This window comes from Solanum tuberosum, unplaced genomic scaffold (genome assembly GCF_000226075.1).
Source record: "Solanum tuberosum cultivar DM 1-3 516 R44 unplaced genomic scaffold, SolTub_3.0 scf00052, whole genome shotgun sequence".
NCBI lineage: Eukaryota > Viridiplantae > Streptophyta > Magnoliopsida > Solanales > Solanaceae > Solanum > Solanum tuberosum.
Window position 1 is genome coordinate 2,095,129 of NW_006238977.1, and position 26,971 is coordinate 2,122,099.

At 32.0% G+C, this 26,971-nt stretch overlaps 3 protein-coding genes across 3 annotated transcripts; 2 read left to right on the forward strand and 1 right to left on the reverse strand.

The window, feature by feature from the left end:
- The first annotated feature begins 1,626 nt into the window (after positions 1 to 1,626).
- On the forward strand, positions 1,627 to 4,436 carry LOC102584045 (40S ribosomal protein S8-2). The gene is made up of 5 exons (XM_006344029.2): positions 1,627 to 1,726; positions 1,877 to 1,949; positions 3,280 to 3,613; positions 3,862 to 4,037; positions 4,130 to 4,436. The coding sequence occupies exons 1-5, from the start codon at positions 1,723 to 1,725 to the stop codon at positions 4,212 to 4,214; spliced, it is 672 nt and encodes a 223-aa protein (XP_006344091.1). The 5' UTR covers positions 1,627 to 1,722; the 3' UTR covers positions 4,215 to 4,436.
- Positions 4,437 to 10,077: 5,641 nt separating this feature from the next.
- Positions 10,078 to 11,304, forward strand: LOC102584365 (uncharacterized). Its single transcript, XM_006344030.2, has one exon. The coding sequence runs from the start codon at positions 10,128 to 10,130 to the stop codon at positions 11,025 to 11,027; it is 900 nt and encodes a 299-aa protein (XP_006344092.1). The 5' UTR covers positions 10,078 to 10,127; the 3' UTR covers positions 11,028 to 11,304.
- A 3,982-nt stretch (positions 11,305 to 15,286) lies between these two features.
- Positions 15,287 to 24,410, reverse strand: LOC102584706 (uncharacterized HIT-like protein MT1300). The gene is made up of 7 exons (XM_006344031.2): positions 24,107 to 24,410; positions 22,213 to 22,268; positions 21,524 to 21,581; positions 18,974 to 19,040; positions 15,983 to 16,038; positions 15,786 to 15,839; positions 15,287 to 15,713 (listed from the first exon to the last, which is right to left on the reverse strand). The coding sequence occupies exons 1-7, from the start codon at positions 24,284 to 24,286 to the stop codon at positions 15,585 to 15,587; spliced, it is 600 nt and encodes a 199-aa protein (XP_006344093.1). The 5' UTR covers positions 24,287 to 24,410; the 3' UTR covers positions 15,287 to 15,584.
- Positions 24,411 to 26,971: the final 2,561 nt, after the last annotated feature.

Sequence of the window (26,971 nt, forward strand, 5' to 3'; positions counted from 1 at the left end):
ATAGCTCAAATGTATTTTTAAGGAAATGTTTTAATAATAATATAACGTGATTAAAATTTGGCATAAAATAACCCTACATTTATTTTTGTTATCTAATAATTCAAATATATTATTTTCTAAATACTTGTCATTGTATTGCCAAACATTGAGAACCTTTATCGTATTGTTACAACTAAAAAATTAATTCATGACCTAGTAATTTTTATTAGCTTGTATTAATATTCTAAAATATGTGGTAAGAGAAAAAATATTTTAAATATGATACATCATAAAAGATTGAAAGTAAAACAAATTCACATTAGGAAAAAATAGAAATTTTGTCATCATAAAGTGGCCTAAAATTGGGGGGGGGGGGGATCACATTTTATTTTTTGGTATCTAATAACTCGAATATTCTTTTTAAAGAATTTTGTAATGGCATTATAACATGTGTTTTATTAGTTTAAAATGACGAAGTAATTTAAATAACTTAATTCAAAGTTTCAATTTACTTCTTTCAACTTGGCGAAAAATACTGATTTTGACACAAAATCGTCATTTAATTTGTTAAAGAAAAATAAGAAGACTTTTACTAAATTTTAAAAGATTTAAACAGACTATTCCTTTAAAATTTAGAAATTTGAGTATTGGTTCTAATGACACTTAAAAGAATATTTTACGCATTTAAAGCTGTCCACCACCATGTGATTTACTAGCGGATCATTTGTTTGGCTAATTTTAAGAACTTGAAACACTTGCCTAATTATATTATATTCAAAATATATGAAGGAAAACTCGAATTGTTTGGAAAAAGAAAGATTTTTAATCTATTTTCAAGCGACGAGTCATTTGAATTTATTTAAAGGAAACTTAAATAAGTAAGGAACACAATGAGACTTCAAATGAAAACATAGCGACTTTAAAGGGAATTCTATTTCAATTAATTTATAACGGATAGAATTCAGATAAACAATTACAATAATAACTAATAAGAATGTTCTAATGAAAATGAAATAACTAAATATACAATCTAAATAAATGACAAAAATCAATGCAAAGTTAGAAGAACCCAATGTAGACAAATTTTGTGTCTTTGACCCAATTTAAATTTTAAATCGCTGCGATTTTGAGGCCTCAAGCGCAATAGGCCTATATATTAGCTTCGTTTTCCTTCTTGATGATCTAGTGAATCAGACCAACCCACTAAAATGCAAATAGGGATCAGAAATGTGGTTAATATCACGAAGAATAAAGAGATACCATCTATATCCAAATAAAAATTGATGTTTTCATAAGGAAGCCGTCGAAGGCTTTCAACAAACTGAGATTTGGCCGTAGAAGGAGACTTGAGTGTATTACACGCACAATGATTAGATGAGAAAGGGGTTTGAAATATTGTGTTAAGTTTAAGGATTTAGTTGACAAACTAATAAATATGAGGATTCAACTGACAAACAGACCCATGAATAGGGATTTCCCAGGTCATTCCGCCCTAGTATATATGGTATGATAGTTTTTCCCACGTTTTAACTTTTTATAAGAACGTAAAAACTAAAATTTTGGCCCAAAAAATATTTGGGATGATTTACCATATTATTGAAAAGCCCATGAATGACTGTGATTTTAACTAAGCCCAAAATTAGTTAAGGCCCAAATTAAAGCTAGGGTTTGTAGTTATCTTTTCATCACTACAAGGAGGAGAGCAGAGTGAAGGAGTAAGGTCGGCTTAAGCTCTCAGCAACCATGGGTAATTATCTCAATTTTTCTTCCATTTTTGCTGTTTCTGCAGATTCATTTGATGTTATTATCTTCGTACAGTTTCGTGTTATAACTATTTGAAAAAATATATATGATGAATTTGATCATTTTATTTATTTTCTTTATGTATGCTGTAAAGGTATCTCAAGAGATTCTATGCACAAGAGACGTGCCACTGGTGGCAAGCAGAAAACTTGGAGGAAGAAGCGAAAGTCAGTTTTTCGTTTTTCTTTTGTTCAAAATTTTTTAATGTTAATTTTCCCCCTATCTCGTTATATATTATGTGTATATATATGTATGTGTATTTGAGGTCTATCGGAAACATTCTCTCTATCTCACATATTTAGTTAAGGTTTGCGTACATCCTAGTTTTTGGCGACTCACTTGTGAATTATGCCGTGTATGTTGTTGTTGTATATGTTTGTGTGCATTGTATATGCTGAGTTACCTAGTTTTAGGATTGAGTTGATTGATTGATGTATGTGCAATCGGAACTAGTTTAATGTTGGAACATAGTTGATTGACTTGTATGTGTGTTCATTAGCCTGTCTTCTGTTAATGAAATGCCAGAATTTGTAATGATTCATTCATTACCTTTTTTTTTTAATCGCCATGGAGAAGTAATGGAAAACATAGGCTTGCTTACTTGTGAAGTGATATGCTTTAGATAATTCTCACTTCTAAAAAAACAACATAGCAAATGTAATCCCACTGGTGGGTTATGGGAGGATAGAGTGTACGTAGACCTTATCCCTACCTCAGGGAGGTAGAGAGGCTGTTTCCATGAGGGAAAAATGTGTGCTTTAGTGAGAAATGGTGGATTACTGTTGAATCTGAGTTTAGAATATGGAAAAGAATAAAGAGAAAATGTAGGTAAAAAAATTTGTCCTACTAATCATCTTGTTATATGATTAGTAGTAGTCCTGTCATGCACAAGTTTTAGATTCATCTCTGCCATGCTGATTCCAGTTTTCTATTCCATTTTGAAAATAATATATATTACATGTGCTTGTGCACTTTGCTTAAAGCCCTTACCTTGTGGCTTTTGTGAGCTTTTTGTTTTTTAGCTACACCGTATTTCACTTTGAATTCATTTTGATTGTGGTGTTGTCTGGTTTGTTGTTTCTTCGGGGTTATAAAACGACTGGTCAAGTTTTGTTGAGCTTCATAAGTTCACCTATTGAATCAAGGACATTCTACTTAACACTATTCTTGGGGTTGATTAATTGCTGGTGTAAAAATGGAGTTTGATTTTATGTTTCTTGTTTGTAACTAAAGAGTATCTCTGGGCAATTAAGCTATATGGTGATGATTTGACTAACTATGCTATTTTTAGATACTAGAAAAATCAGAGCGTAGTGGTAGTTTACTGTGTATTATTTTTTAAGTGTAAGACAAAATGACTGTCGTGGAGCTCAAATGTGTGGAAAAGTAACTTTATCTAAGAAGTCAATTTCATTGTACCTATTACTCACACCAAGATTTCGGGCTGCACATATTGAGTTTGTGTCAATTTGCTTATCTTATTTTTATTCTGTAAAGGTACGAGCTTGGACGCCAATCAGCTAATACCAAGATTTCCAGTAACAAGACAGTCAGACGAATTCGTGTGCGAGGTGGTAATGTGAAGTGGAGGGCACTGAGATTGGATACAGGAAACTATTCATGGGGTAGTGAGGCAGTCACACGCAAGACTCGTATCCTTGATGTGGTTTACAATGCCTCGAACAATGAGCTTGTCCGCACACAAACTCTTGTCAAGAGTGCAATCGTTCAAGTTGATGCTGCACCCTTTAAACAGTGGTACCTCCAGCACTATGGCGTTGACATTGGTAGGAAAAAGAAGGGGGCCGCTAAGAAGGAAACTACAACCGAGGTACCTCAACATAGTCGCACTGTTCTACTTAATGTTATTTAGGGAAAGGATCTATAGACTGCTTTCTAATGTCATCCTAGATTTGTTTCTTCTCCTGCCATAATGATTGATCTTTTTCTCTATATGTGAATTTTAGCTAGTGACTCCGTTCAATGATTTGTAATTCTGTTTGGTTAAGTGACGTGTGAGAAGTGTATGAAATATTTCCTCGTGTATATACTGATACTTTTCTTATGGCCACATTGAAGGAGGGTGAAGCTGCTGCTCCAGCTGAGGAAGCTAAGAAGAGCAACCATGTAGTCCGGAAAATTGAGAAACGCCAGAAGGATCGTACACTTGATAGTCACCTCGAAGAGCAATTCAGCTCTGGTAGGCTATATGCCTGCATCTCATCCCGCCCTGGTCAATGTGGCCGAGCTGATGGGTAAGTTTAGTCCCAGTAATCCCTCTCCCCGCCCCAAATCCTATTTTTGCATTTCGCTACTCTTGCTGATTTGGCTCAACTGAAACTGACAGGTACATTTTGGAAGGGAAAGAGTTGGAATTCTATATGAAGAAACTTCAAAAGAAGAAAGGCAAGGCATCTGGTGCTTCTGCTTAAGTGGTTCTTTCGGAATGTCCAGACTAGTTTGTGCTTCTTTTTTTTCCCTTTGTTAATTAAGCTTCAATTTTGAGAGTATGTATTTGTATGCACTGCCTTTACCATAAGTTCAGAATGACTGGCCTTCATTATTAGCATTTTTTTGTAGTTTGAAATTTTACTGCAGTTTTGCTAAAGCTGTGTCCTATATTTGCTCAATTCGACACCTTGGATCTTGTCCTACATTTCAGCGTGTAGCCATATAATCACAAGTAGAAAATACTACTCCCTCTGCCCCAATTTATGTGACTTACTTTCCTTTTTAGTCAGTTTAAAAAAGAATGATACATTTCTATATTAAGTAATAATCTAATTATAAAATGTCTATTTTACCCTTAATAAAATTATTTATAGCCACACAAGTTTTAAAACTCTTCCTCTCTTTCTTAAATTTTGTGTCGAGTCAAACTATCTCACATAAAATGAGATGGAGGAAGTATATAATATGGATTTGAAATTTGCCATTTTGAAGAAGATTGGCTATTTAACAAATGGATTTGAATGGCCAAAATCTTTGCCTGAAAGGAAAGGGCTTGCAACGATAGGAAAGTTATTGTCATTTGGTTTGTGGATAAAGTTATTTCGGAATTGTAGTCCCGGGACCATGCTAAAATAATTCTTATCTTTACAAATGCAAAATATAAAATTTCGCATGTAAGGTCCTTGTCTAATAATTCGGATTATCTTGGTAGCTTAATTGATCACAAGTGCGGCTCAAATTCAGTAGTAGTGGCTTGAGATCAAAATTGAATAATAACATTAAACTATTAAAAAGTAATAATGAATGATTTAATAAAGTGTATTTTTCTAGCTTTTGAAATGTAAAGAATAACTTTGTTATAATCAATATCTTCTTAATTTGTATTCAATTAGTTAATAATATAATCATTTCGTATAATCTTTCTCGATCACATAATATTGGGGTGTACATAGGTCGGTTTAGTTTGATTTTTCATTAAAAAAACCCTAAATTAATTATGTCGGTTTATTAAATCTAAAAACTAAATCAAACCACATAAAATCGGTTTTTTCGGTTTCGGTTTTAATCGGTTCTTTTGGGTTTTTTCGATTTTTCGGTTTTTATAACTATACAGTGTTTGAAAAAGAGATCAAATATATTTTCACTTACATGTGTGATAAATTAAACTTAAAAAATGTTAAATGAATAGAAATTTTTGAAAAGACGGTAAAATTCACATGAGTACAATTTTTTTTTTGAAATATCAACGCTCATTATGTTAAATTAATAAGATTAAAGGCTACATGCAAACTGAATACAAAATAAAATATTTATAAAGTAATTTGTTAACTTTGAATTTGAAAAACTATAACGAATATAATTGTAACTTCGGATCTAAATACAAAATAAAATATTTACAATTTTTTCAAGTCCAAATTTGAAATAAAATATATAAACATTGAAAACTATAAACTAACTAAAAATATATTAACAAAGTAAATTATAAATAATATTTTTCATCTATAAAAAAAATAAAATTATATATATATATATAATATTTACAAAATTTTCAAGCCCAAATTTGAAATAAAATATATAAACATTGAAAACTATAAACTAACTAAAAATATATTAACAAAGTAGATTATAAATAATATTTTTTATCTAAAAATAAAATAAATTATGTCGATTTGATTTGGGTTCAGTTTGACTTTTTTTCTTTTAATACCAAACCAAATCAAGAATGGTCGGGTTTTTTTCCAACTGCCAAATCAACCAAACCAAATCACAAATCAATTTTTTTTCTAATTTGATTTGATTCGTCGATTCGATTTGACTTTACAGTTTTACTTGTAGATCCCTAATACTCACGATGTTTTTAACTTTTTCTAATAATTATTTCTTTTATATTAAAAGTTTATCTTTTGTACAAATAGTATTCATTATACTTTTCCAACCAAAAAAACACATTTATAACCTATTATTACTTTAGAAAATGGAACCCTTCAAATTTGAAAGTCTAAGCACTCTACACTGATTAATTGCTTATCTAAACTTTCATTTTATTAATCAGAATTTGATTCTTCACCCTGTAATCTTCTCCGAATTCTCATTTTTAGAGAATAAATGTATCCACCAGATAACACGTGGTGTGTTAGCTTGGGATTTCTAGATTGGAGAAACGTGTCAAAATGTTTGTGAACCCACAAATGCCAGCAAACTTTCTTCTAACACAAGGAAGGCATAACACAATAACCATCCATTTAAATACATCCAAAAATTTCTACATCATTTCATCGGTCAGTTTTTTATAGGTCACTCCAAAACTCTACATCTTCTCATCTACCAAGTGTTCTAAAGATAACAGGGCATATTATTACTCTCCTAAGTTTCATAAAGAATGACCTAGTTTGATTTGACACGAAATTTAAGAAAATAAAGAAGACTTTTAAATCTTGTGGTCCTAAATTAAAGTTATGTCAAAAGTATAAAATTGTCCTTTAATCATGTGTGAAAAGCTGAAATTAAAATACTACCAAAAAAGAAAAAGATCATTCTTTTTGAAACAGACTAAATGCCCGTTTGGATTGACTTATTTTAGGTGTTTTTAAGCCAAAAATGTTTTTAAACAGTTTTAAAGTGTTTGAGTAAGTTAAAAAGTGTTTATAAACACTTATTTTAAAGCCAAAATAACAAAAATAAGTCAAAAGCCATAAGTTCGGACCTGTTTGAATTGGCTTTTGGCTTATGACTTATAAGTCAAAAGCCATAAGTTAGGATTTCTAAACTTATGGCTTTTGACTTATTAATTGTGTCAAAAAATTTCAATATTAGAAATTAAAGTAAAGTGTTGTTTAATGAGAGGCGAGGTTAGAATTTTATACTTATAGGTTCACCCTTGTAATTCTTTTAGGGTCATGTCGAAAGGTCCAATGTAATTATCATTTAAAAAATCATGATATAATTAGTTATCTTTTTCTTATTTTGCTCATAGTAAAATTTATATTTGAAAGTAACAAACATTCACTATTTTTTTTTATTTTAATATAGAAAATCTAAGTGAAAAATATATGTACATACTCCAATATTGAGATTCATTAGATTAATTTTTTTATTTATTTATTGAAAAGAGATCAACCTACATTTTGTCTTTTTTTCTGTCAGATGTTATAGTTTTCCAGCCTTTCTCCGTCCAGAGAGAATATTCATTGAAGAAAGATTAATATTTTAAATGATTAGAGAGAGTCAAAACACATAATTTTTCTAAAAATATGTAAATAAAAAAATGTGACAAGTAAAATAATTCAGCAAAAAATATAAATTTTTAATCAAAGTCACTAAATTCAACTGAGCACATAATCTATACTATAACTTTACCCTTATTCTTAATAAAAGTTACTTTATATAACTATGATTCAAATACCAATTTTTCGATTAATTTGTAAAGATATACTCATCAGTCTATCATCATAAGTATCAAATACGTTATAACGTGAACAATTACTTATCACTCATTAAATACGTTATAACGTGAACAACTAATATGAATCCGAGAGAGTAGTAGTATCTATTTTACTCTTCCCCTTACCTTCCCAATTTCCAAAGAGTCAACCTATTAATAGTCTTGTACATGAACTGTACCAAAACCCAAAAATGAGTACAATTTAAATCCCTTTTCAACTTCTTTTATCTTCACGTGACATTCACGTGCGTAGCAAATGCTTCACATGGCTCACTTATACGTGGACCAATAAGAGAACACCACGTCTCAGGTATGTACGACAAGAATAATCTTATCGCATTTTTGGATATGCCCCGTACAAACTCGATATTACCAATTTTACCCCTACCCTTTACTGGCATACAACTCAGTATATCCTTTTTCAGGTGTCAGTTCACTTCCCTTTTTTAATTTATACTTATCTTATAAAGTATAAATAAATAAAAAATTATGTCCTTCGGATTGACTCAGTTGGTTTGGTTTGAAGGGTGATTATCTATACGGATGATCCGGTGATTATCCATTACACAGTGAGGATTTACCCGATGCACACTAAGTGTTCACCTGAAAGGCGAGGCTGTGATAGAGGTTATAACGACTGCAGGTTAATCTAGGGTTTTCAAAAAAATAATATTAAAAGAGAAGAAATTTTTTTCAAACAACTAATTATTTAGATATATATAAATTTTTAATATTAATTATCTTACCAAATTTTGATCTATTTCAATACGTCTAGATACATGTATCTTGAAATATAATGGGGTCATAATTAGGAGTAATTTATTCTTCGATACACTGGATCCAAGTGAAGTCGTCGTTTTCATATCTCACTCGTGTATATCTGGTATCTCAGATACACATATATAAAGTGATTTTTATATATTTGGGATACATAAACAAATCTCGTTTGTATATCGGATATTTCAGATGTGAATCATACTAGATACATGTATATAACGTGTATCTAATGTGATTTACGTGTATATCTTATTTGAAATTTGATATAAAATTATTAAATTGTGAGTTTCAACTTATAGATAAAAATTATAAATATGTTTATGTAATTAAATAGTTTCTCTTTGAAAAAAATAAATTGAGATCAAGAAAATATTCCCCTAGAAGGAATATTATTTATGAACAAACGGATCCCTTAATACTCCACGAAAGTTATAATCAGGATAATGATAACAATATGTGAATTATTGCTAAACTAATGGAGTACTTTTTAATATTCTAGGTGGTGAGGCTTTGGTTTCTTTAGAGTTATTAATGCAATAATGTAAAGATTATAGTGTAAAAATATATTATAAAATAAATAATTGTATGTAAATTGTTATTATTATAAAACCACACGTTTTATTTTTCTAATCTAGGTGCTGCTGATGGTTTGGCTTATCATGAACTATTTTTTTTATATTTATATGCAACAACTATGATACAAAATAATTAGACAATAGATAATGATATATAAATTATTATAAGACCACATTTGTTTTCTTCATATTCTAGGTGCTTAGGTTGGTTTTCGTTCTTGAAATAATTAATTTTATTCTTTTATCGTCAATACTAATATGCTTTATTTTATTTGAGTATCTGTTAAAAATAATTTCTCTATTTTTCCGAAGTAAAAATAAAATTTGCATATCTACACTTTATTTTTTTTCAGACCCTAATGATGCAATTTACATTTGGATTTTTATTGTCAACACACCTTTTCTTGTTTATATTTCTATATATACTATTATACTATTGATTATACAGTATCTTACCAACCAAAATATTGTATTATGTAGTATTAATAATGCAAAGGTTTTATTTTGTGTAATAAAAGATCAAATATTATATTAATTATGTAAATATTTATTTCAAAGTTATTCTTTATTCTATCATATGAAATAAACCGAGGTCTTATTGTCTCAAACATGAAATCATGGAGTACAATTTCCACATTAGTTTCTTATTTTATCTTTAAGTTAATACATCTTTTAGTCATTATTATTTTAAATATATAACTCTTCCTACAAAAAAGCATATTCCTTATTCCAGCAATATACTCAATATAATTCTTTTCTTTTTAAAAAGAGATTTGTGATAATATTAACCAACATAAAAATAGCCAAATGATGTCATTATAAAACCTTGTTTAGATCTCTTTATAGATAAAAATAAAAATATTTTAATTTTTTAAAATTAAAATTCATATTAAAAGCAAAAATCTATTTGGCTCCATAGATAAAAATAGTAAAATCTTTTTTTTTTTTTTGGAGGGCGTAGCTCCTTTCGAATATTCGCCTAATTAGTTATAACCCCACAAACTTCTCCACTCTATATATAACCAAACCTTCTATCTTATTTTATATCCTAAATTTAAAAGTTTTAAACAATTTTAATATATTTTCTTCACAAAAAAAAAATGTCTGGAAATGGCAGATTGAAGAGAGTTACTGACCCGTTAAACGATAAAGTGAAAGCTCGAATCGTCGGCGCCGATCTCCGGGAACTTGGTTACGTCAGCAGCGGCAGTGAACACAGCGCCGATGCTGATAGCGACGTCGTTTCACCTAGCTTTTCAGGTCTCGTTTTTGGCTTCTCCGATGATTTGGATCAAAATCAGTCGTCGGAAAATGATAACTCCGATACTGAGTTAGATGAGTCGTCAGTTGATAACGTACCGGAGATGATTTTTCAAAGCGATACAGATTTGTTTAGGAATGTGCTGTGTTCTCACGTATTTAAAGCGTTAGAAGTTTATTCGTGTATGAAATCGAGTAAATCGGTACTCAGAAGGAATGTAATGATGTGTTTGAGAGATTTTGGTTATAATGCTGCGGTATGTAAAGCAAAATGGGAGAGCTCCGGTGGACTTACCGCCGGTAACTATGAGTTCATCGATGTCGTTCGATTGGACGCCGTTAACAGTCAAACTCGTTACTTCATCGATTTGGATTTCGCCGCGGAATTCGAGATCGCGAGACCGACGAACTTCTACGAACGGTTATCGCAGTTGCTACCGAAGGTTTTCGTCGGAAAAAGCGAAGAATTAAAGCAGATACTGAGAACAATGAGCGATGCCGCTAGACGATCGTTGAAAAGCAGAGAACTACACCTTCCTCCATGGAGGAAACACCGTTTCATGCAGAACAAATGGCTCGGTCCGTACAAACGGACGTCGAATATCACTCCGTCGACTAACACTCCGGCGTTGTTTTTACCTCCATCGAATCAGGCATACACCGTAAAGTGCCGATCCGTTGGGTTCGAAACCGCCGTTCACGGCGGTCTCTGGTTGCCGGCGGTAACCCGGACTAGATGACTTCTGATAATGGAGTATTATTATTTTTTATTTTTTTTAAAAGAGTCGTCGTTTTGTGTTTAACAAATCGTCGTCGTTTTGTGTACCATGTGAAAAAAGAGATAAAATAATTATCCAAACATGGTGTAAAAAGTGTAACGCGGCAAATACCCATTGTGTGCTTTTGTTTATTTTCTTTTTATTAAGCAAAAGATTCACGTGCTAACAGCTCATGATCTTAGGACCGTTGATGATCAAATTTGATTTAATCTAACGGTTGTTATAATTTTTGTTATAATCATTATGATGGTGATGTATATTAATGGATTAATGGGCCCAAAATGTACTATAAATTATCTTATCCATGGGATTAGATAAAGAAGATATCGATATGAGGTTGACGTGGCATATTATTTGAGTATTTTATTTTTAATGCCCGACTTTAAATGCGATCCTTCTAAAAAATTAATAAAAAAACAAACAAAATCAATGAAGGTTTTCTAAAAAATTAATAAAAAAACAAACAAAATAAATAAATGAAGGTTTTGAAATAGACAAATTTGTATACGACAGGTGGTTTCATAATTTTATACGGTAGAATACGACAATAAAGACAGATATACTGTATTTAATGTGAATTAGTTGTAATGAATATCTTGTCTCATTTAAAAAATAAAAATATAGTGTTTGAAATTTGAACTTGAAACTTTAAAGTAAATTTTGAATCCGCCAAATCATTGAATCAACTTTTAGTACTCTATATATACACATAACATAAAAGTCTGTTATATATTCCATATAACTTCTTATCGAAGAAGTTTGAAAGAACTCTCTTAACCCTACCTAGATTCGTCCTTGCCTGCATAATCACTAAAAATGAAATTCAAGGATGATGGGTACATGCAAATCTTTCTCTACCTCGCATAGATAAAAAAAAATTGTTTTCAATATATTACCTATTCAAGTAAAATATTTTAAAGAAAATTTAAAAAAGATATATAGGATTCAAAGTTCAAAACTCCATCCACAATATAGTTATAAAGATGACGACAAAGTGATGAAGGCAGTGGCGGATCTAGGATTTTAAAGTTGTGGATGAATCAACACTAAAAGAGCCTTAAGCACCCACCAAAGAACCAATGGACCAGTCAGATCATTTGTTCATTGAGTGCTCTATGTTAATTTTATACAAATACCTCTTAATTTTTATATAGATATATATTCGAGACGATGTTAATGGGTGCTCGAGCACTCGACACACTCTATGTGGGTGCGCCCCTAGATGAAGGCGCGGTGTGTTCAATCCTAAGCGGGCCGGGCTGTAGAGCACTAGCAGTATGAGTTTAACCTTGGGCTGGCCATCAGACAATACAAGGGTTGCATGGGTTTAATCTGGGCCGGACCGAGCCCGGCCAAGGAGACACAATAATACATAAATATACATAAAATGAATTGGATTTTAATATAACATATTTTTCAGTCATATGAATCTTTTTCTTTTATTGCGAACGTATCAAAAATGTATACTTTAATATATAACGCTCCTCATATCAATATTCTTTTATCCTAATAGGGCCAAAACCCAAATAAATAGAAAAGGTTCATATAATCTAGGGATATAATTGTAGGTTAGCCACTATTTTAATTAGGTTACTAATTAATGTGCGTCATAGGAACATCTTAGATAATTGATGTTGGTTATTGTTTAATTAATTTATAATTATACACACTTTAAACTGTATTAAAATGTAGAATTACAACCTTGTGTATTTGGATAACCGAGTTATAGATTAGATAGCCTTTATTGATATGTAGAATGAAATAAGTAAGAATATTTTATGAAATATTTCGTAGAATTATTTTATCACATATTCTATATAAGATAATAATTCTATTATTACGATAATTGATTGGATAAAATAATTTCGAAATTAACTATATACCAATAAATTAATGCAAAATATTTTGAAAAATCCAAAACTAAATAAATACCATATAATTTTAGAGAGAAACCACAAAATTTTCCAATTTAAGACAAAATCATACCCCCTCCATCTCAATAATATTTGCCATCTTTACTAAACTATCTTATTCAAAATACTTATCATAGAAACTAAGATAAAATTAAGTAGTTTTTTTTCTCTTAATTTTAACTTTTATATTAATTACAAACATTTAATAAGATGTACATGATACAATATTTTAAGAGGATAAAATAATTAAAATATTTTCTTTGTTATTGCTTTTTTAAGAGGCATATAAATAACTAAAAACACGATAATTATTTTGAGACAAAGAAAGTATTTTTTCTTTGTTTGAAACATTTTTTAATAACTTTTTTTCGTTTTTCATCATCTGGTGTCCAAAGTCCACATTGCAACACCGACTTAACCCGAATCAAGCACTACAAGATCCATTTGGACTTTCACAGTGAGTCCAAATAGAATTTTTTTCATATCCATAACTCAAATCTAAAATCTCTAGTTAAGAATGGACGGTCCAGCGACTTTTGAACAATTACTAGTTAGGTTAATGTCACTTCAAAATGACAGCCAGATGGACATACTCCTAATTATAATTTTATAAAAGAGTGGTACTGGTGAAGAATAATTGGATAATGTTTTTTAATCTTTTCTATAGATTAGATATCTTGATAAGGCTATGCCTACTTGTCCTTTGAGAGGAGTTGTTTGGCTAAATTCATTTGGCTGACCTTTTCTTGTAGGGTGAAGGCTATTACATAGCTAGTTCAAGTCACCTTTTCATGGTCATATTTTAATGCTTTAATTTTTTTTTATATATAATTATATCTCTTGGGTATGATTAATTCAGATTCTGAGTAATAAGTATTATTAGAGAAAAAAGTATTGTTGTTTTTAAATCAGTATTCAATATTAGTATTGAAATGTATATCTAGTGAGATGATCACCATACTTTCTTAATTTTCAAAATTTGAAACAAGACGAATCAAGACGTCTATTTAAGAATGAGGGAATCCCAAGTCTTTCGAAAAGTTTTGTGATCACATTCATCCTACTCTCTCCCATAGGTGATTAGGAGCGGAGCTAGCCTTCTACCTACAATTTAATAGATTCCAATAGTTTTAGGATAAATTCTGTATTTATCTTAATTTGATAACTTTCTTTTTTCTAAATTTTCAATTTCTAAACACAAAATCTTAGTTCCACTTATATATCAATAATGATGAATTTTGTTTTATGATAAAGTGATTTCTTTTTTGTTTGGTTTAATTATCTGATATTTAAAGTTTATTAACCCAATTAATTCAAATTAATCCAGAATACTTCAACTAAAAATAATTTAATTTAATAAAAGCTCCTCCGTAAAAAAATTTCTCTATTACCAAAAGTCAATTTTCGGATCTCAAATTTAAAAAATTAGTCCTACCATCACACTCATTGATTAAATAAAATGATATTTTCACTTTTAATATTCTAGTACAAGATTTTATGGAGATAAGATGGATAGGTTTCTCGTGTGAGAAAAGTTTGTGGTTATGATCAATACAAAAAGCTTGCATGTGCCAAAAGTAGTATTTTTCACGTTTCAATTTGTGCGATCATATTTAGTTAGACCCACAATTTTTTAAAAAAATAAAAATTGAAATGTAATATGTAATATATAATCTAAAACAAGTTATTAATAAATTTGCTGTTAAAACTTATTTGATTAAAAAAAAAAAAAAAAAAAGAGTTAAATTATAATTATATATAAAAATATTATTCTTTTTGGGATGGACTATCAAATCATTGCTACTTCAATTTAGATTTTTTCTGTGGATACGAATCTATATAATTAAATTATCTAATTTTAATTATTTTAATATAGTTTGAACAGAAAACATTAAATATATTTGTATTGGTTGCTGATTCTAATCAAACATACATTGACCTTGTCAAAAAATAGTAAAGAAAATAATTTTTTGTGCCAAAGAAATATCCTTATGATCAAACCTTGTTATAATAATATTTTACTTTAACAGTCATGTTTTGTGTGAAATCGATCACTTATGTTATATGGTATTAGTATATTTTCTATTGCAAGATATTGCTATGATAGTGAAAAATATCTAAACAAATGATATTATATCATATGTAATCAGAGGTGTCAAGTTGATGAATCAAGCAAAGTTTGGACATGATAGATATGATTGAGATAATAAATAAGCAGGGACGATAAAATTACTTACTTAGATGAGTCAAATAGACTAAAGAAATATATTTTCCAAAAATTTCGATGAAAAATTGGAATTTCCACCATACCGAACACACCCAAAGTCTTATAGATGTGAAGAAGAACAACGACAAAGATTGCTCATATACACTCACTAGAAGTTCACAAGCTAATTTACAACAACGCTTCCCGTATGTTCATGCTTTCACAGTGGTTTACAACAGAGGCAAATTCAAAATCTAGAGTCGGTGAATTGAGAATCAGTGATATTGCATGATATGTACACATGTCTTTTCTTTTTAGCATGTGTATGCATACTTCGACCTGAACGACAGAACATGTCTTAGATCCGCCTCTAGTTTGACAAACATGTGTGCAACGTCCCTAGTTTACAATGAGACTTGATCCATGCCCCTTACTATCTTCAATGTTGTTCGAAATTGACAAGTTTTCTTTAATACCATCTGCAAGTTTCTGAGCCTCGTCTGACTTCAGCGGACATCTACTCAAGCTCTGTAAAACAATCAACTTTATCAACTGCTATCAGAACAACCGTAAATGAGGAACGTAAAGGGAAATTAGTACCTCAGAAGTCCAGAGGCAATCGCTTGCTTTACGAGGAATTATATGAATATGGGTCTGAATTTGCCATGAAAAAACAAATCATCACAGGTATAAGCATTCTTAAGTAGAATACTAGCTATTAGAGCAAAAGCACACAAAAGAAGCTGTTTGGATCAATAATAGTATCAAACTATTGCTTGCAAGTTTTGGGATCATACGTGATATATAACCTGGCCAGCTGCTGCCCCGTTGTTAACTAACAAGTTGAATGAATCTGCACATTTTAAACCTCCGTGAGTAAAATCAGACCGTAATTTTACATCATAATTGGGGGAGAGGTGAGGGGAGAGAACAAAACATAGTTGGCATCATTTGGATGCCTACTAAAAGCGCAAAAAAGCTCTAAGGCCTAGCCTATTGGGGCTTTAAACGCAAAGTGTAAACAAATAGTGGGCTATGAAGAAAGGTGTAAATGGAGAAAAAAAATACAAATATGTATGTGTGGTCCAAGACTAATAACTATATGCATGAATAACAAATATATGGACAAAGAAATTGAAAAAAATTGCAATAAAGTAAATATCAATGATTTAGTATCGCCTCTTCATTACGCTCATTGGCAAGAAAAAGTATGTCTTAGAGTCTTGACGACAACATTCAAGCACATGCTAAGCAAGGTGAAGCACTCAACATGTTTTGCACCTTACTTCAGGGCACAAACGAGCCTTTGACAACACTGATTACTGTTGCCGTCCTTATTCATTTAATGATAAGTGAAGTTCCTGGTGACTACAATGTAACCTTGGAATTACCTGCAGCAAAGTTCTGCAGAATGTACCCCCACACCAACTGATTATAAAATTACACTTCAAAGTACCTACATTAGGAAATTCAACATCTCCGTATTCTAATTTTTCCACTATTCCTTTTGACCCTCTTTCGGGTTTTCCACCCCTAAAGCTTAGTTTGGTAACTATAGCTTTTGTTGACCTTTGTTTGTCTAAAAAATTAGAATGCGGAAGTAGAAATAGAAAGCAGACATAAAGGATATTGGAGATATGGGTTACAGTTTAATTAGGCTAAACACTGGCTAATAGAAGGTTTCTTGCTTTAAAAAAAGTTAACATCAAAATCTCTTAACAAATTTGATATACTGAGTTACTGACCAGTGACCATTCTCAAAAAGGTTCTAAGAGACACATTATAGTAAAGTACAACTGTGACAGATTGAAACTTGGTAAAGTTTGTGTGGGAATTCAAACAATTCAAATTCAAGAAGAAACCAAGGAACTAGATAATTCGTAGAATTTTTGGGACCAAAGAAAAGCATGTTGTTTTTAATCTTTTCCTCTGAGTTCTTTGAATCCTCTCCTATTTTCTTTTCATTTCTTCCTCTCAAGATACTGAAGCGATTTCTCCGATAAAGTCACAACATGTGTTTGATAAAAGCTTAGTGAAATACATATACAGCGCACTAAAGTTGGCAACAATTTTCACTTGAATACCTCAAATGAGGCTTGTACCTATTAGATACTTCAGCTTCAGTTAATGTGTACCTATTAAACCATCCATGACCAGTCAGTAGAAAAAAACACAATGTTTGAACTTCACGCACAAGGGCAAGGCAAAAGTAGCGAATCAGACAATGCCACCCAACTTTTGGTCTGAAAAAGGCTAAAGAACTATACTATACTATTATGTTTATTCAGAACGCCCAGTCATAGACCCATATGAGGTCCTTCCTGGAGAATCTTTTTGCCATCAATTTGGCCATCAAAGTGCAGTGATGGATTTAAACACAAAAATCCAATTTTTCAAATTTGTTTTTTATTTGGTGCAGCATCAAAATGTTCTCTTGAAGGGTATCAACTGAAAGTTTTATTGAAAACCAACCATCATATCTTTGGAGTCTTCTGTTTCCGATTACCCGCCCTCCCAATTCAGTGACTGTCTGACTGACATAGTGCTAGCCATTAAATTATATTTGGTATGGTTTTTTGCAATTTGAAAATTGGTGCATGTGGCAGCGGTGGGAGAGAAGATGAAGAGGAATTGTGGATATAATGGTGTGGTGGGAAGAGAAGATGAAGGAAAGTGGTAGATACATGGTGGAGGTGATGACGGTGAGAGGGAATAGAGTGGTGGAGGTGGTGGCAGGGAGAGGGAATATGTTGGATATGGTGGTGTAGGTAGCTAGTAGAGAGAATGAGGAAGGACAAATGCCAATTCATGTGCTGTACTACGATTAAGATTCACCTTATGTGCAATATCAGCAAGTTTTGTCTAATAGGCACAATTTGTGGAAGCAATGGTTGTGGAAGCAGAGGAGAGAAGGCATTCACAAAATGCTCACGTGCTTGTTCAATAGGGACAAGCTTTAGTTGAGGTATCCAAGTGAAACTTGTCACCAAGTTTGTGGAAACACATATTTGTTTCACCTAAAAGCTTTAGGTTAGCCATCTGTCCTCCACCAAGGTGACAGACTATGGAGGGGAAGTTAACTTAACACTACCTCTGACATTGCTTAGTGCCGAAGCACAAATCCAGTGTTGTTTGTGCCACAACCAGTACAATTCCTACCCCTAACCATTTCAATCATCCAAGTACTATTTTCTGCAAGACAGCCAAAAATAGGTGAATTGATACATGTCTTCCACACTTTAAGGTTTACGAATTTTCTGTAAAGTTACTTGATGCTTAATTATTGATGTCGACAATCCGTAGCTGGGGGATTACCCAACAGGAAGAAAATCAATTTTCATGGTGAGCATTTTGTGGATGCCTTCTCTCCTCCGCTTCCACAACCATTACCTCGAGGTTCTCTACTTCTTACACTTATTCAAACTCAAGATATTTCCCACATAACACAAAAGGGGAAAAGAGCTTGTATGTTTTGCAATATTGCAGTATTACTCATCAAAAGCATAGAGCTTATACACAAGGGTTCACTATCCTGCTAAATTGCACCATTTTGAAAAAAGAACAGCCCCTGTCTTTAGTAATTGCCTGACTACCATTTAAAACAGCAAAACACAAAGGACTTGATAGCAGATGTCACGAGAACATAATTACTAGCAACACAAACAATACAGTTAGAGAAACAAACATATGTTCCCCTGAAGGGAATTAAAGAGGAGAAAGAAAAACAATATACATATGGTATAAAGCAAAACAATCATGATTTGTCATCAAGAAAAAAATTAACATACCACAACCAGTGGCTTTCATGACTGCGCTGCTAATCAAGGGCAATTTTGAACTCATGGCAGCCACAACCTGCAATTAAATGCAGAAAAAACAAATCAGAAAACTTGTAGACTAGAGTCCGTATAATTCCAAGGGATAAAGTAGAATTTTAACTATGTCGTGAAAGCAGGCGAGCAGCTGGGCCGTTTAATTAAAGCAACCCAAAAAGTAATAATATCTTTCATCAGATTATGACAATGTAAAAATCTTATAACAAAAGAACATAACTATGAATGGTTACTTTAGCTAATGACTAAAAGATTTTCAAAGAAAGCAGAAAAAATCAGATGCATGCCAATTTTTTAGGTATGACATGGTAAGCACATCCAACTCATCAGATATACTAATACAATGTGTTGTCTGAAAAAACTCAAATCAACAGTTAGGATGCTACAGATATGTTATTTGAACTAAAAAAAATTTCATAACAGATGTGAGAAGGAAGCAAAAGGTAACGGTCACGACAGCTAAAACAACAGCTTTTGAGAACTTGTATGAAGAGCTCGAGAACAAAAGAAGGGATATGAAGTTGTAAAGGCTTGCCAGGCAAGAAAAGGAGGGTTCACGACCTGGGCCAAGTGAAATGCATCAAGGACGAGAATGGCAAAGTGTTGGTAGAAGAGACGCACATTAGACAGAGGTGACATACATATTTCCATAAATTATTGAACGAAGGGGGGATAAGAATATCGTATTGGGGGAGTTCAAACATTCCAAGAGTCATAGAGATTTTGAGTGTTGTAGGTGAATAAAGGTTGCAGAGGTTGTTTGTAAGATGAGAAGAGGAAAAGCAACTGGGCCAGACAAAATCCCAGTGGATTTTTGGAAGTACACAGGCGATGCAGGTATAAAGTGGCTGACCGATTGTTTAATGTCATTTTTAGGACATTCTAAAATGCCAGAAGAATGGAGGTGAAGTACAATGGTCAAAAACAAGGGTGATAGTTACAATTGCAACAATTAGAGAGGTATCAAGCTACTAAGTCATACTATGGAAGTTTGGGAGAGGGTGGTGGAGACAAGGATACGGAGGGGAGTGTACATCTCTGAGAACTAATTCGGATTCATGTCGAGGCAGTCAACTACAGAAATCATTCATCTTGTAAGAAAAATGTTAATGCAGTACAGGAATAGAAGAAAGACCTACACATGGTGTTACCAAGAAAAGGCGTACAATGAAGTCCCTAGGGAGGTCCTTTAGAGATGTATGGAGTCTAGAGGCGTACCTATGACTTACATTAGGGTTATTAAGGATATGTACGATGAAGCCAAGACTTGAGTTAGAATATTTGGAGGGGACTCAAACCACTTTCAGGATGTGATGAGGTGGCACCAGGGATCAGCCCATAGGATGAACGAATTGACGCGACATATTCAAGGGGAGGTGTTGTGGTGTATGCTATTCACAGATAACATAGTATTGATTGACAAGACACGTGATGGAGTTAATGATAAGCTAGAAGTTTGGAGACAAAACCTAGAGTCTAAAACATTCGTTAAGTAGGACTAAAACAAAGTACCTAGAGTGTAAGTTCAATGATGTAACACGTGAGGCAGAGGTGGATGTAAAGATCGATGCACAAGTCATATCCAAAAGAAGAAGTTTCAAGCAGACAGGGAGATTGATGAGGATGTCACAGATCATATTGAAGCGATGTGGCTGAAAGGATGCTCGCTTCCAGGGTATTGTGTGCTAAGAATGTGTCACCAAAGTTTAACAGTAAGTTCTACAGAGTGATAGCTAGGCCAACTTTGGTGTATGAGGCACAGCGTTGGCCAGTCAATTACTCTCACATCCAAAGCTAGCCTCCTCTACACTTCTCCGTACTAGAAGGATCATTTAGTATTTGCATAGCTTCTTATTCTTTGTTGCTCATTTGCTTTGTATCTTTCTATTTGTTGTTATATTATTTTCTCCTTGCTTTGAATTCTTTTTTCTCTCTTCCTTCCTTTTCTCTTCTCTTCTTCTCTTTTGAGCCGGGGGTCTTTCAGAAACAGCCTCTCTGCCCCCACAAAGGCAAGGGTAAGGTTTGTGTACATCCTACCCTCACACTAGGTATGATTGTTGTTGTACTAGGATTTATTAATATACTAGTGAAAGCGCGAAGAAGTCCAGTCAACATGACAAGATGGTTGTATTTCAAAAGACTTGTCACATATTAAACATTATTAAGAATATATTGCTCAATGATGCAGCAGATTGTAGTGGAACAATGGAAGCATCTCAACATGGACACTGAAGGGGAAAGGATTCGTATCACTTTGGCTCATGCATTGGGCAGGGTACATGATGAAAAATGCCCTTTGAAATCAGGCCATTCAATTATTGTTTCGGCTTCAGATCTTGATCCTGGTTGATTGGTTCTTTGTTAACTCAAAGAATCACATCAGTACATGGGCTAAAGGAAAAGAAAGATCAGGGTATGCAGGAGAAAGTGAAGAAGTAACAACAGTCTGCACAATCCAATTAAGCAAAACATTAAGGTATATGACCTTTGAAGAGGGCAACTTACTGATGGCGGAGTTTCTTGCAAAGAAGTAAAATGAGACTTTGGGATGACAAGCGAATGCCTGCAAAAGTTATGGACATTATTGGACTAGATGTATTAATACAAAAGATAATAAGGCTAATCACATTTTTTCAGCTATACTAATTCGGTAAACTAAGATGAATAACAAACTATGGATTTCAATATATTAGCTCCAGGAACACGAAGCTTGCTTCTCGATGGAAGTTCCTTAAATAAGTTGAGTTAGCTGTTGTTTGAACCATGTGAATAAATCATCTTTAATTAGGATACATGCCAAAACTAGAAATCAGCACACTTATGGTCGAATTTATGTAGTTCAAACTTGGTTGTTGTAAATTATTCTCTCTTTTTTTCTTTCATATTTGAGCAAAATAGACTTAACTCTTCCATTTATCAGAAAAAAAGAGTAAAATGGTTCACGAATGTGCAACATATTCGCTTTTTGTTCATAGACTGAATGCATAAGGATTTTTCCTTGAATTACTATACTTTTACTAATTTCATATCACGGTCCCAATGTGGTAGGTCAGTTTTCAGCAAACACACCAAAAAAGATCAACTCAGATGAGATGATGCATATGCTGGGATAAACAGATCTTCCAATGCCAAGATAGCAAGAAATACATTCAAAAGATGCTGAAAAAGATAATGGTCGGAAGAAGATACCTTACCCAAAACACAATGGGTTTGCATCCAAAATGCAGAGGCATACATCATCCTCATAGACCTGCAGTTAAATAAAACTGCACCAAGAATTACAAAAGTAGCACAAAGCAGAGATATTGTTCCACATCATTTATCCCTTCTATCTCCACCCTTTGAATATTACAGAGTATAGCAAATTTTCACTTCTGGCAAAGAATAATAAACAGAGGAAAATGCAATGTAAAAGGACATGACAGCAATATCTTTGTAGTAAATAACTTTTTGTTATTACATCTACCTTCCGAAAACTTGTTTGCAAGTACACAACGTATAACAAGCAAGACTAAGAAGAGCCTGAAACCATTTCAACTCCTTTTTAAGGATATCATGGTATCTGGGCCAGCTTGCACACTCCTGAGCTAACGGGCAGGTTACACGCTCCTCAACTAACCTAAGGGTACCTGATACATAACTGTGTTAGGTGGGAAAAATTCACCTAGTATAACCTCTACTGGAATTCGAATCTTGGTTCCAAGGTCGTTACTCCAACTCTTTGACTGTTAGGTCTCCCACTGGGGTATCCAATTCAATTGTTTTTCATGAGTCAATCAGTATCTATCATTGTAATTACTTCTCTCACAAAAAGTCTGCAACTTTTTATCACTGTAAATTCTGTCTCTAAATCAAGCTTTCATTATTACAATCAACAAGTTGGGAGCTAATGAACATATTGTGCTTTGAAATTTTGATACTTATAGTAATACAAGATTTCAAAATCAGAGTTGGTAACTCTGCAGAAAATCTAGCTTGTGAAACTAGGCTTTCTGCCTATCAAGTTATTTCCTTCAAGTGATACCTCTTGCTGCAGTAAAAATTGACCCTTGAGACCAACAAATCCTAAAACTAAAGTAAAAAAATGAGGATTATCCAAGATCATATAAGGAGACAACTTATAACATTATAAAGAAAACAAATATTGGGCTTAGCTCAACCCTAAAAGCTAGCTTATGAAGTGAAAGATTGTCCAAAACCATACAAAGCCATAACAACTCATTCCATCAACCAATGTAGGTTACTCTATCACTTACCCGCACCTAAAGGGTGGATAACTCCAACAACTCTGAAACTTGAAGAAGAGCTTATTCACTAACTAATAAGTTCCACTTTTTCTTATATAAACCTGTTCTTCTTTTTATCTCAAATAATCGCGGTGTCCGGGCCAACTTGCACATAACTCAACAAATTCCACGAGGTACCTGCTACTTCCCACCAATACAGGTACCGGGTAAACTCTGCTCACCAAGGCTTGTACAGCTTATGTAAACCTGTTCTTTTGGTATCTAATTCTAATTTAGTTAAGACATCCGTCAGTAGAATGCCTAATTTAGAAACAATCATGTTAGTCCTAAATCTAATGTACCTAAAATGAGTGTACTGTACCCAAAAGGGGATCATCATGTGCCTAAAATCTAATTTAGATCATCATGTGCCTAAAACCTAATTTAGAAACAATCATGTTAGTCCTAAATCTAATGTACCTAAAATGAGTGTACTGTACCCAAAAGGGGATCATCATGTGCCAGTGTTTGCAGGTCATTCAAATATACTCTTCCTAATCATTAATTTAACATTGTTTGACTAAAGATTCCAAACCCATGAGTTAAACACGAATCACATACCAAAATCACCTCAACCAAACATTCTACTTTCGTAATTGGTGTAGTAGTCATTAACAATTCACAAAATTGAAGGTGGAGTTTATTTCAAAGACTGTTCTTTTACTCAAAAGGATTCCATTAAAACAGCTGAAAAAACTATAAAATCGACCCAATTCGATTATAGAAACTAATTGAAGACAAATACAAATTGATCCAAGTGAGAAAACCGGCTGTTTAACAAACGTGATAATAAGGACTGTACCTTTAAAGCAGGTGCTTCACCTCGAACAATCAGACAGAAAACACATCCATTTTCTTGATTTTCACCATCGGTGGAGCTGCAATTGAATGCCGACACTTGAAGATACGAGCAATGAGTACGAAAATGGGAGGAGAGAATAGAAAGACGACGAAGCGCAGTTGCAGTTGAAGTTGCCTCCATTAAATTAATTTGAAGAGAAAAAACAAGAATATTTGGTAGAAATGGAACTGTATAGCCATTGATTTTTCTCTCTAGTTGGGGGGAAATCGAGGAAGAAGACAAACAAAGGAAGGCCACAAGGGGGGCCTATTAGTGGTTGGTTCCGCCTTATCCACGCTTTCTAAGGTTGGTTCCGCTCGTGTTTTGCCATAGATTTTGAAGTTGAAATTGAAAAATATTGAATTTTCAAAATTATATGTTTTGTTATAGTTTTTGAAGCAGAAATTGAAAATATTGAGCTTTCGCAAATTGCATGTTTGAAGCTAAAATTGAAAATATTGAGTTTTTGAAATTTTATGTTTTGCGTAGATTTTGAAGTTAAAATTAAAAGATATTGAGTTTTCGAAATTGTAATTTTTGTATGGTGATATTATGTTTGGCTATAGTCAAATTTCTCTTATGAAAAGGTTTTGAGGGTGAATGTGAAATTTCTCTTCGAAAATTGATGAAAATATTTGAAGATTGATTTTTATAATCTGATCAATTTTCATGATCAAATAGATATTTGAAGATAACTTTTTAAAATCTTATACAAATTTTGTAGTCAAATGCTAGCTTAGATTGATTTATTTGTATATAACCAAATTGAACATTTCTAGTGGTTTAAATAAAAAAAAATTGATTCGAGTACATTCTAGTATTCTTTATCTATTTTTTCAAGCATCAAAAGTCTTTGGGAAAAGTTAATATTTTGCAATAAATGATTAAGTCTTTTTTAATAAAATTGCACAAAAATAAAAATAAAATCCTATTTACTCACAACATTGAACATACCAAAACACATGAATTTCATTTATCTTAATTGTCATAATGTCACAAAATGTGCCACCATATTAATACACAACCATAAGAGATTATACAATTTTATTATTTTATTTTCGAGGGACGTCCATTATAGAGCAAAACGATACAAGTTGGGGAAAATTATACCACCACAAACACATATGTACAACAAAAATATCAACACAATACATAGCTTTTAGAAGATCAAACACACACACCCTTGCGGGGATTTCGAAAACAAACACAGGTCAATGTTATCTATCCATAGACCATAAGTTACATGGGATATTCCATAAACATCTAAATACAGTAGAATAATAAAGGTCAAACACATATACATACCCTTAAACTTGTTCCTAAATTTCATTTTGACACTCCAACTCAACCTTGTTCCATTTTAACCCTTCAATTTCATTTTTTATGTTCCATTTTGGCACTTCTAAGTGATGTGACAGAGAGTGTGCATCACACATTCTCTAAGAGAGTGAAAGACAAAAAAAAAAGTATTTTTTAAAAAAATTATAAAAGATTACCCTTCAACTCTATTTCTTTTATGTACCATTTAACACAAAATACTAATTTTATGATTTCTTTATTTCTATATATGTTATTCAACTGCAATTTTGCATTTTAAAAATTGACGATCATCTGTTAATTATTGTAAAAAATTTAAACTGACGGATTATCATTGTTTTTTTTAATAAAAAAAGTAACAATTTCTTTTTAAGAGTTTTCCTATATTTTGCGTGAAAAATAATCGACGAAACTGCGTCGATTTTCTTTCTTAAAAAAATCAATGACAACCCAACGAAGTCTATCGAGTTTCAACATTTTTTTGTAGTGTTATTAATTAGCAATGAACATAAGTTTTTTTTACTCGTATTTAATTGAATGAAAAATTAGAAAGCTGATATTTGAGTTAGTCCAAATAGACTAAATATGAAAATCAATATATGTGATGCTATTTAAATTAACTAATTGTTTTTTAAAAAAATCAACACACTTTCACCAATTATTTTTTCACACAATAATGTACAGAAACTCTAAAAATATATATTTATTTAAAAATGATGTTCATCCATTATTATTATTATTATTTTTAAAATATGACGTTGATTTTTAAAATGAAATAGTGGAAATGAAGAACATAAATAAAAATAAAGAAATCATAAATTTAGTATTTTGTGTTAAATGGTACATAAAAGAAATAGAGTTGAAGGGTAATCTTTTATTATTAAAAAATTTAAACTGACGGATTATCATTGTTTTTTTTAATAAAAAAAGTAACAATTTCTTTTTAAGAGTTTTCCTATATTTTTGCGTGAAAAATAATCGACGAAACTGCGTCGATTTTCTTTCTTAAAAAAATCAATGACAACCCAACGAAGTCTATCGAGTTTCAACATTTTTTTGTAGTGTTATTAATTAGCAATGAACATAAGTTTTTTTTACTCGTATTTAATTGAATGAAAAATTAGAAAGCTGATATTTGAGTTAGTCCAAATAGACTAAATATGAAAATCAATATATGTGATGCTATTTAAATTAACTAATTGTTTTTTAAAAAAATCAACACACTTTCACCAATTATTTTTTCACACAATAATGTACAGAAACTCTAAAAAAAAAATATTTAAAAAAAAATGATGTTCATCCATTATTTTTTAACACAATAATGGCATGTGAAGTACACACATCTCACTTTGTTGATTCTTTGGAAAGAAGTGCCAAAATGAAACATAAAAATTGGAGTTGAAGGGTTAAAATGGAACAGGGTTGAGTTAAAGTGCCAAAATGAAATTTAGGGACAAATTTAAAAGTCTGCATATGTGTTTGGCCAATAATAAAATAGCAAAAATTGGA

Coding starts and splice junctions, on each gene's coding strand:
- LOC102584045 (XM_006344029.2), top strand. Junction 3,614..3,861: donor AGAAGGAAACTACAACCGAG/GTACCTCAACAT, acceptor GCCACATTGAAG/GAGGGTGAAGCTGCTGCTCC. Junction 4,038..4,129: donor CAATGTGGCCGAGCTGATGG/GTAAGTTTAGTC, acceptor TGAAACTGACAG/GTACATTTTGGAAGGGAAAG.
- LOC102584365 (XM_006344030.2), top strand. CDS start 10,128: ATGTCTGGAAATGGCAGATTGAAGAGAGTTACTGACCCGTTAAACGAT.
- LOC102584706 (XM_006344031.2), bottom strand. CDS start 24,286: ATGGAGGCAACTTCAACTGCAACTGCGCTTCGTCGTCTTTCTATTCTC. Junction 19,041..21,523: donor TGCAAGAAACTCCGCCATCA/GTAAGTTGCCCT, acceptor ATTTAATTGCAG/GTTGTGGCTGCCATGAGTTC. Junction 15,714..15,785: donor ATTGCCTCTGGACTTCTGAG/GTACTAATTTCC, acceptor ATTGTTTTACAG/AGCTTGAGTAGATGTCCGCT.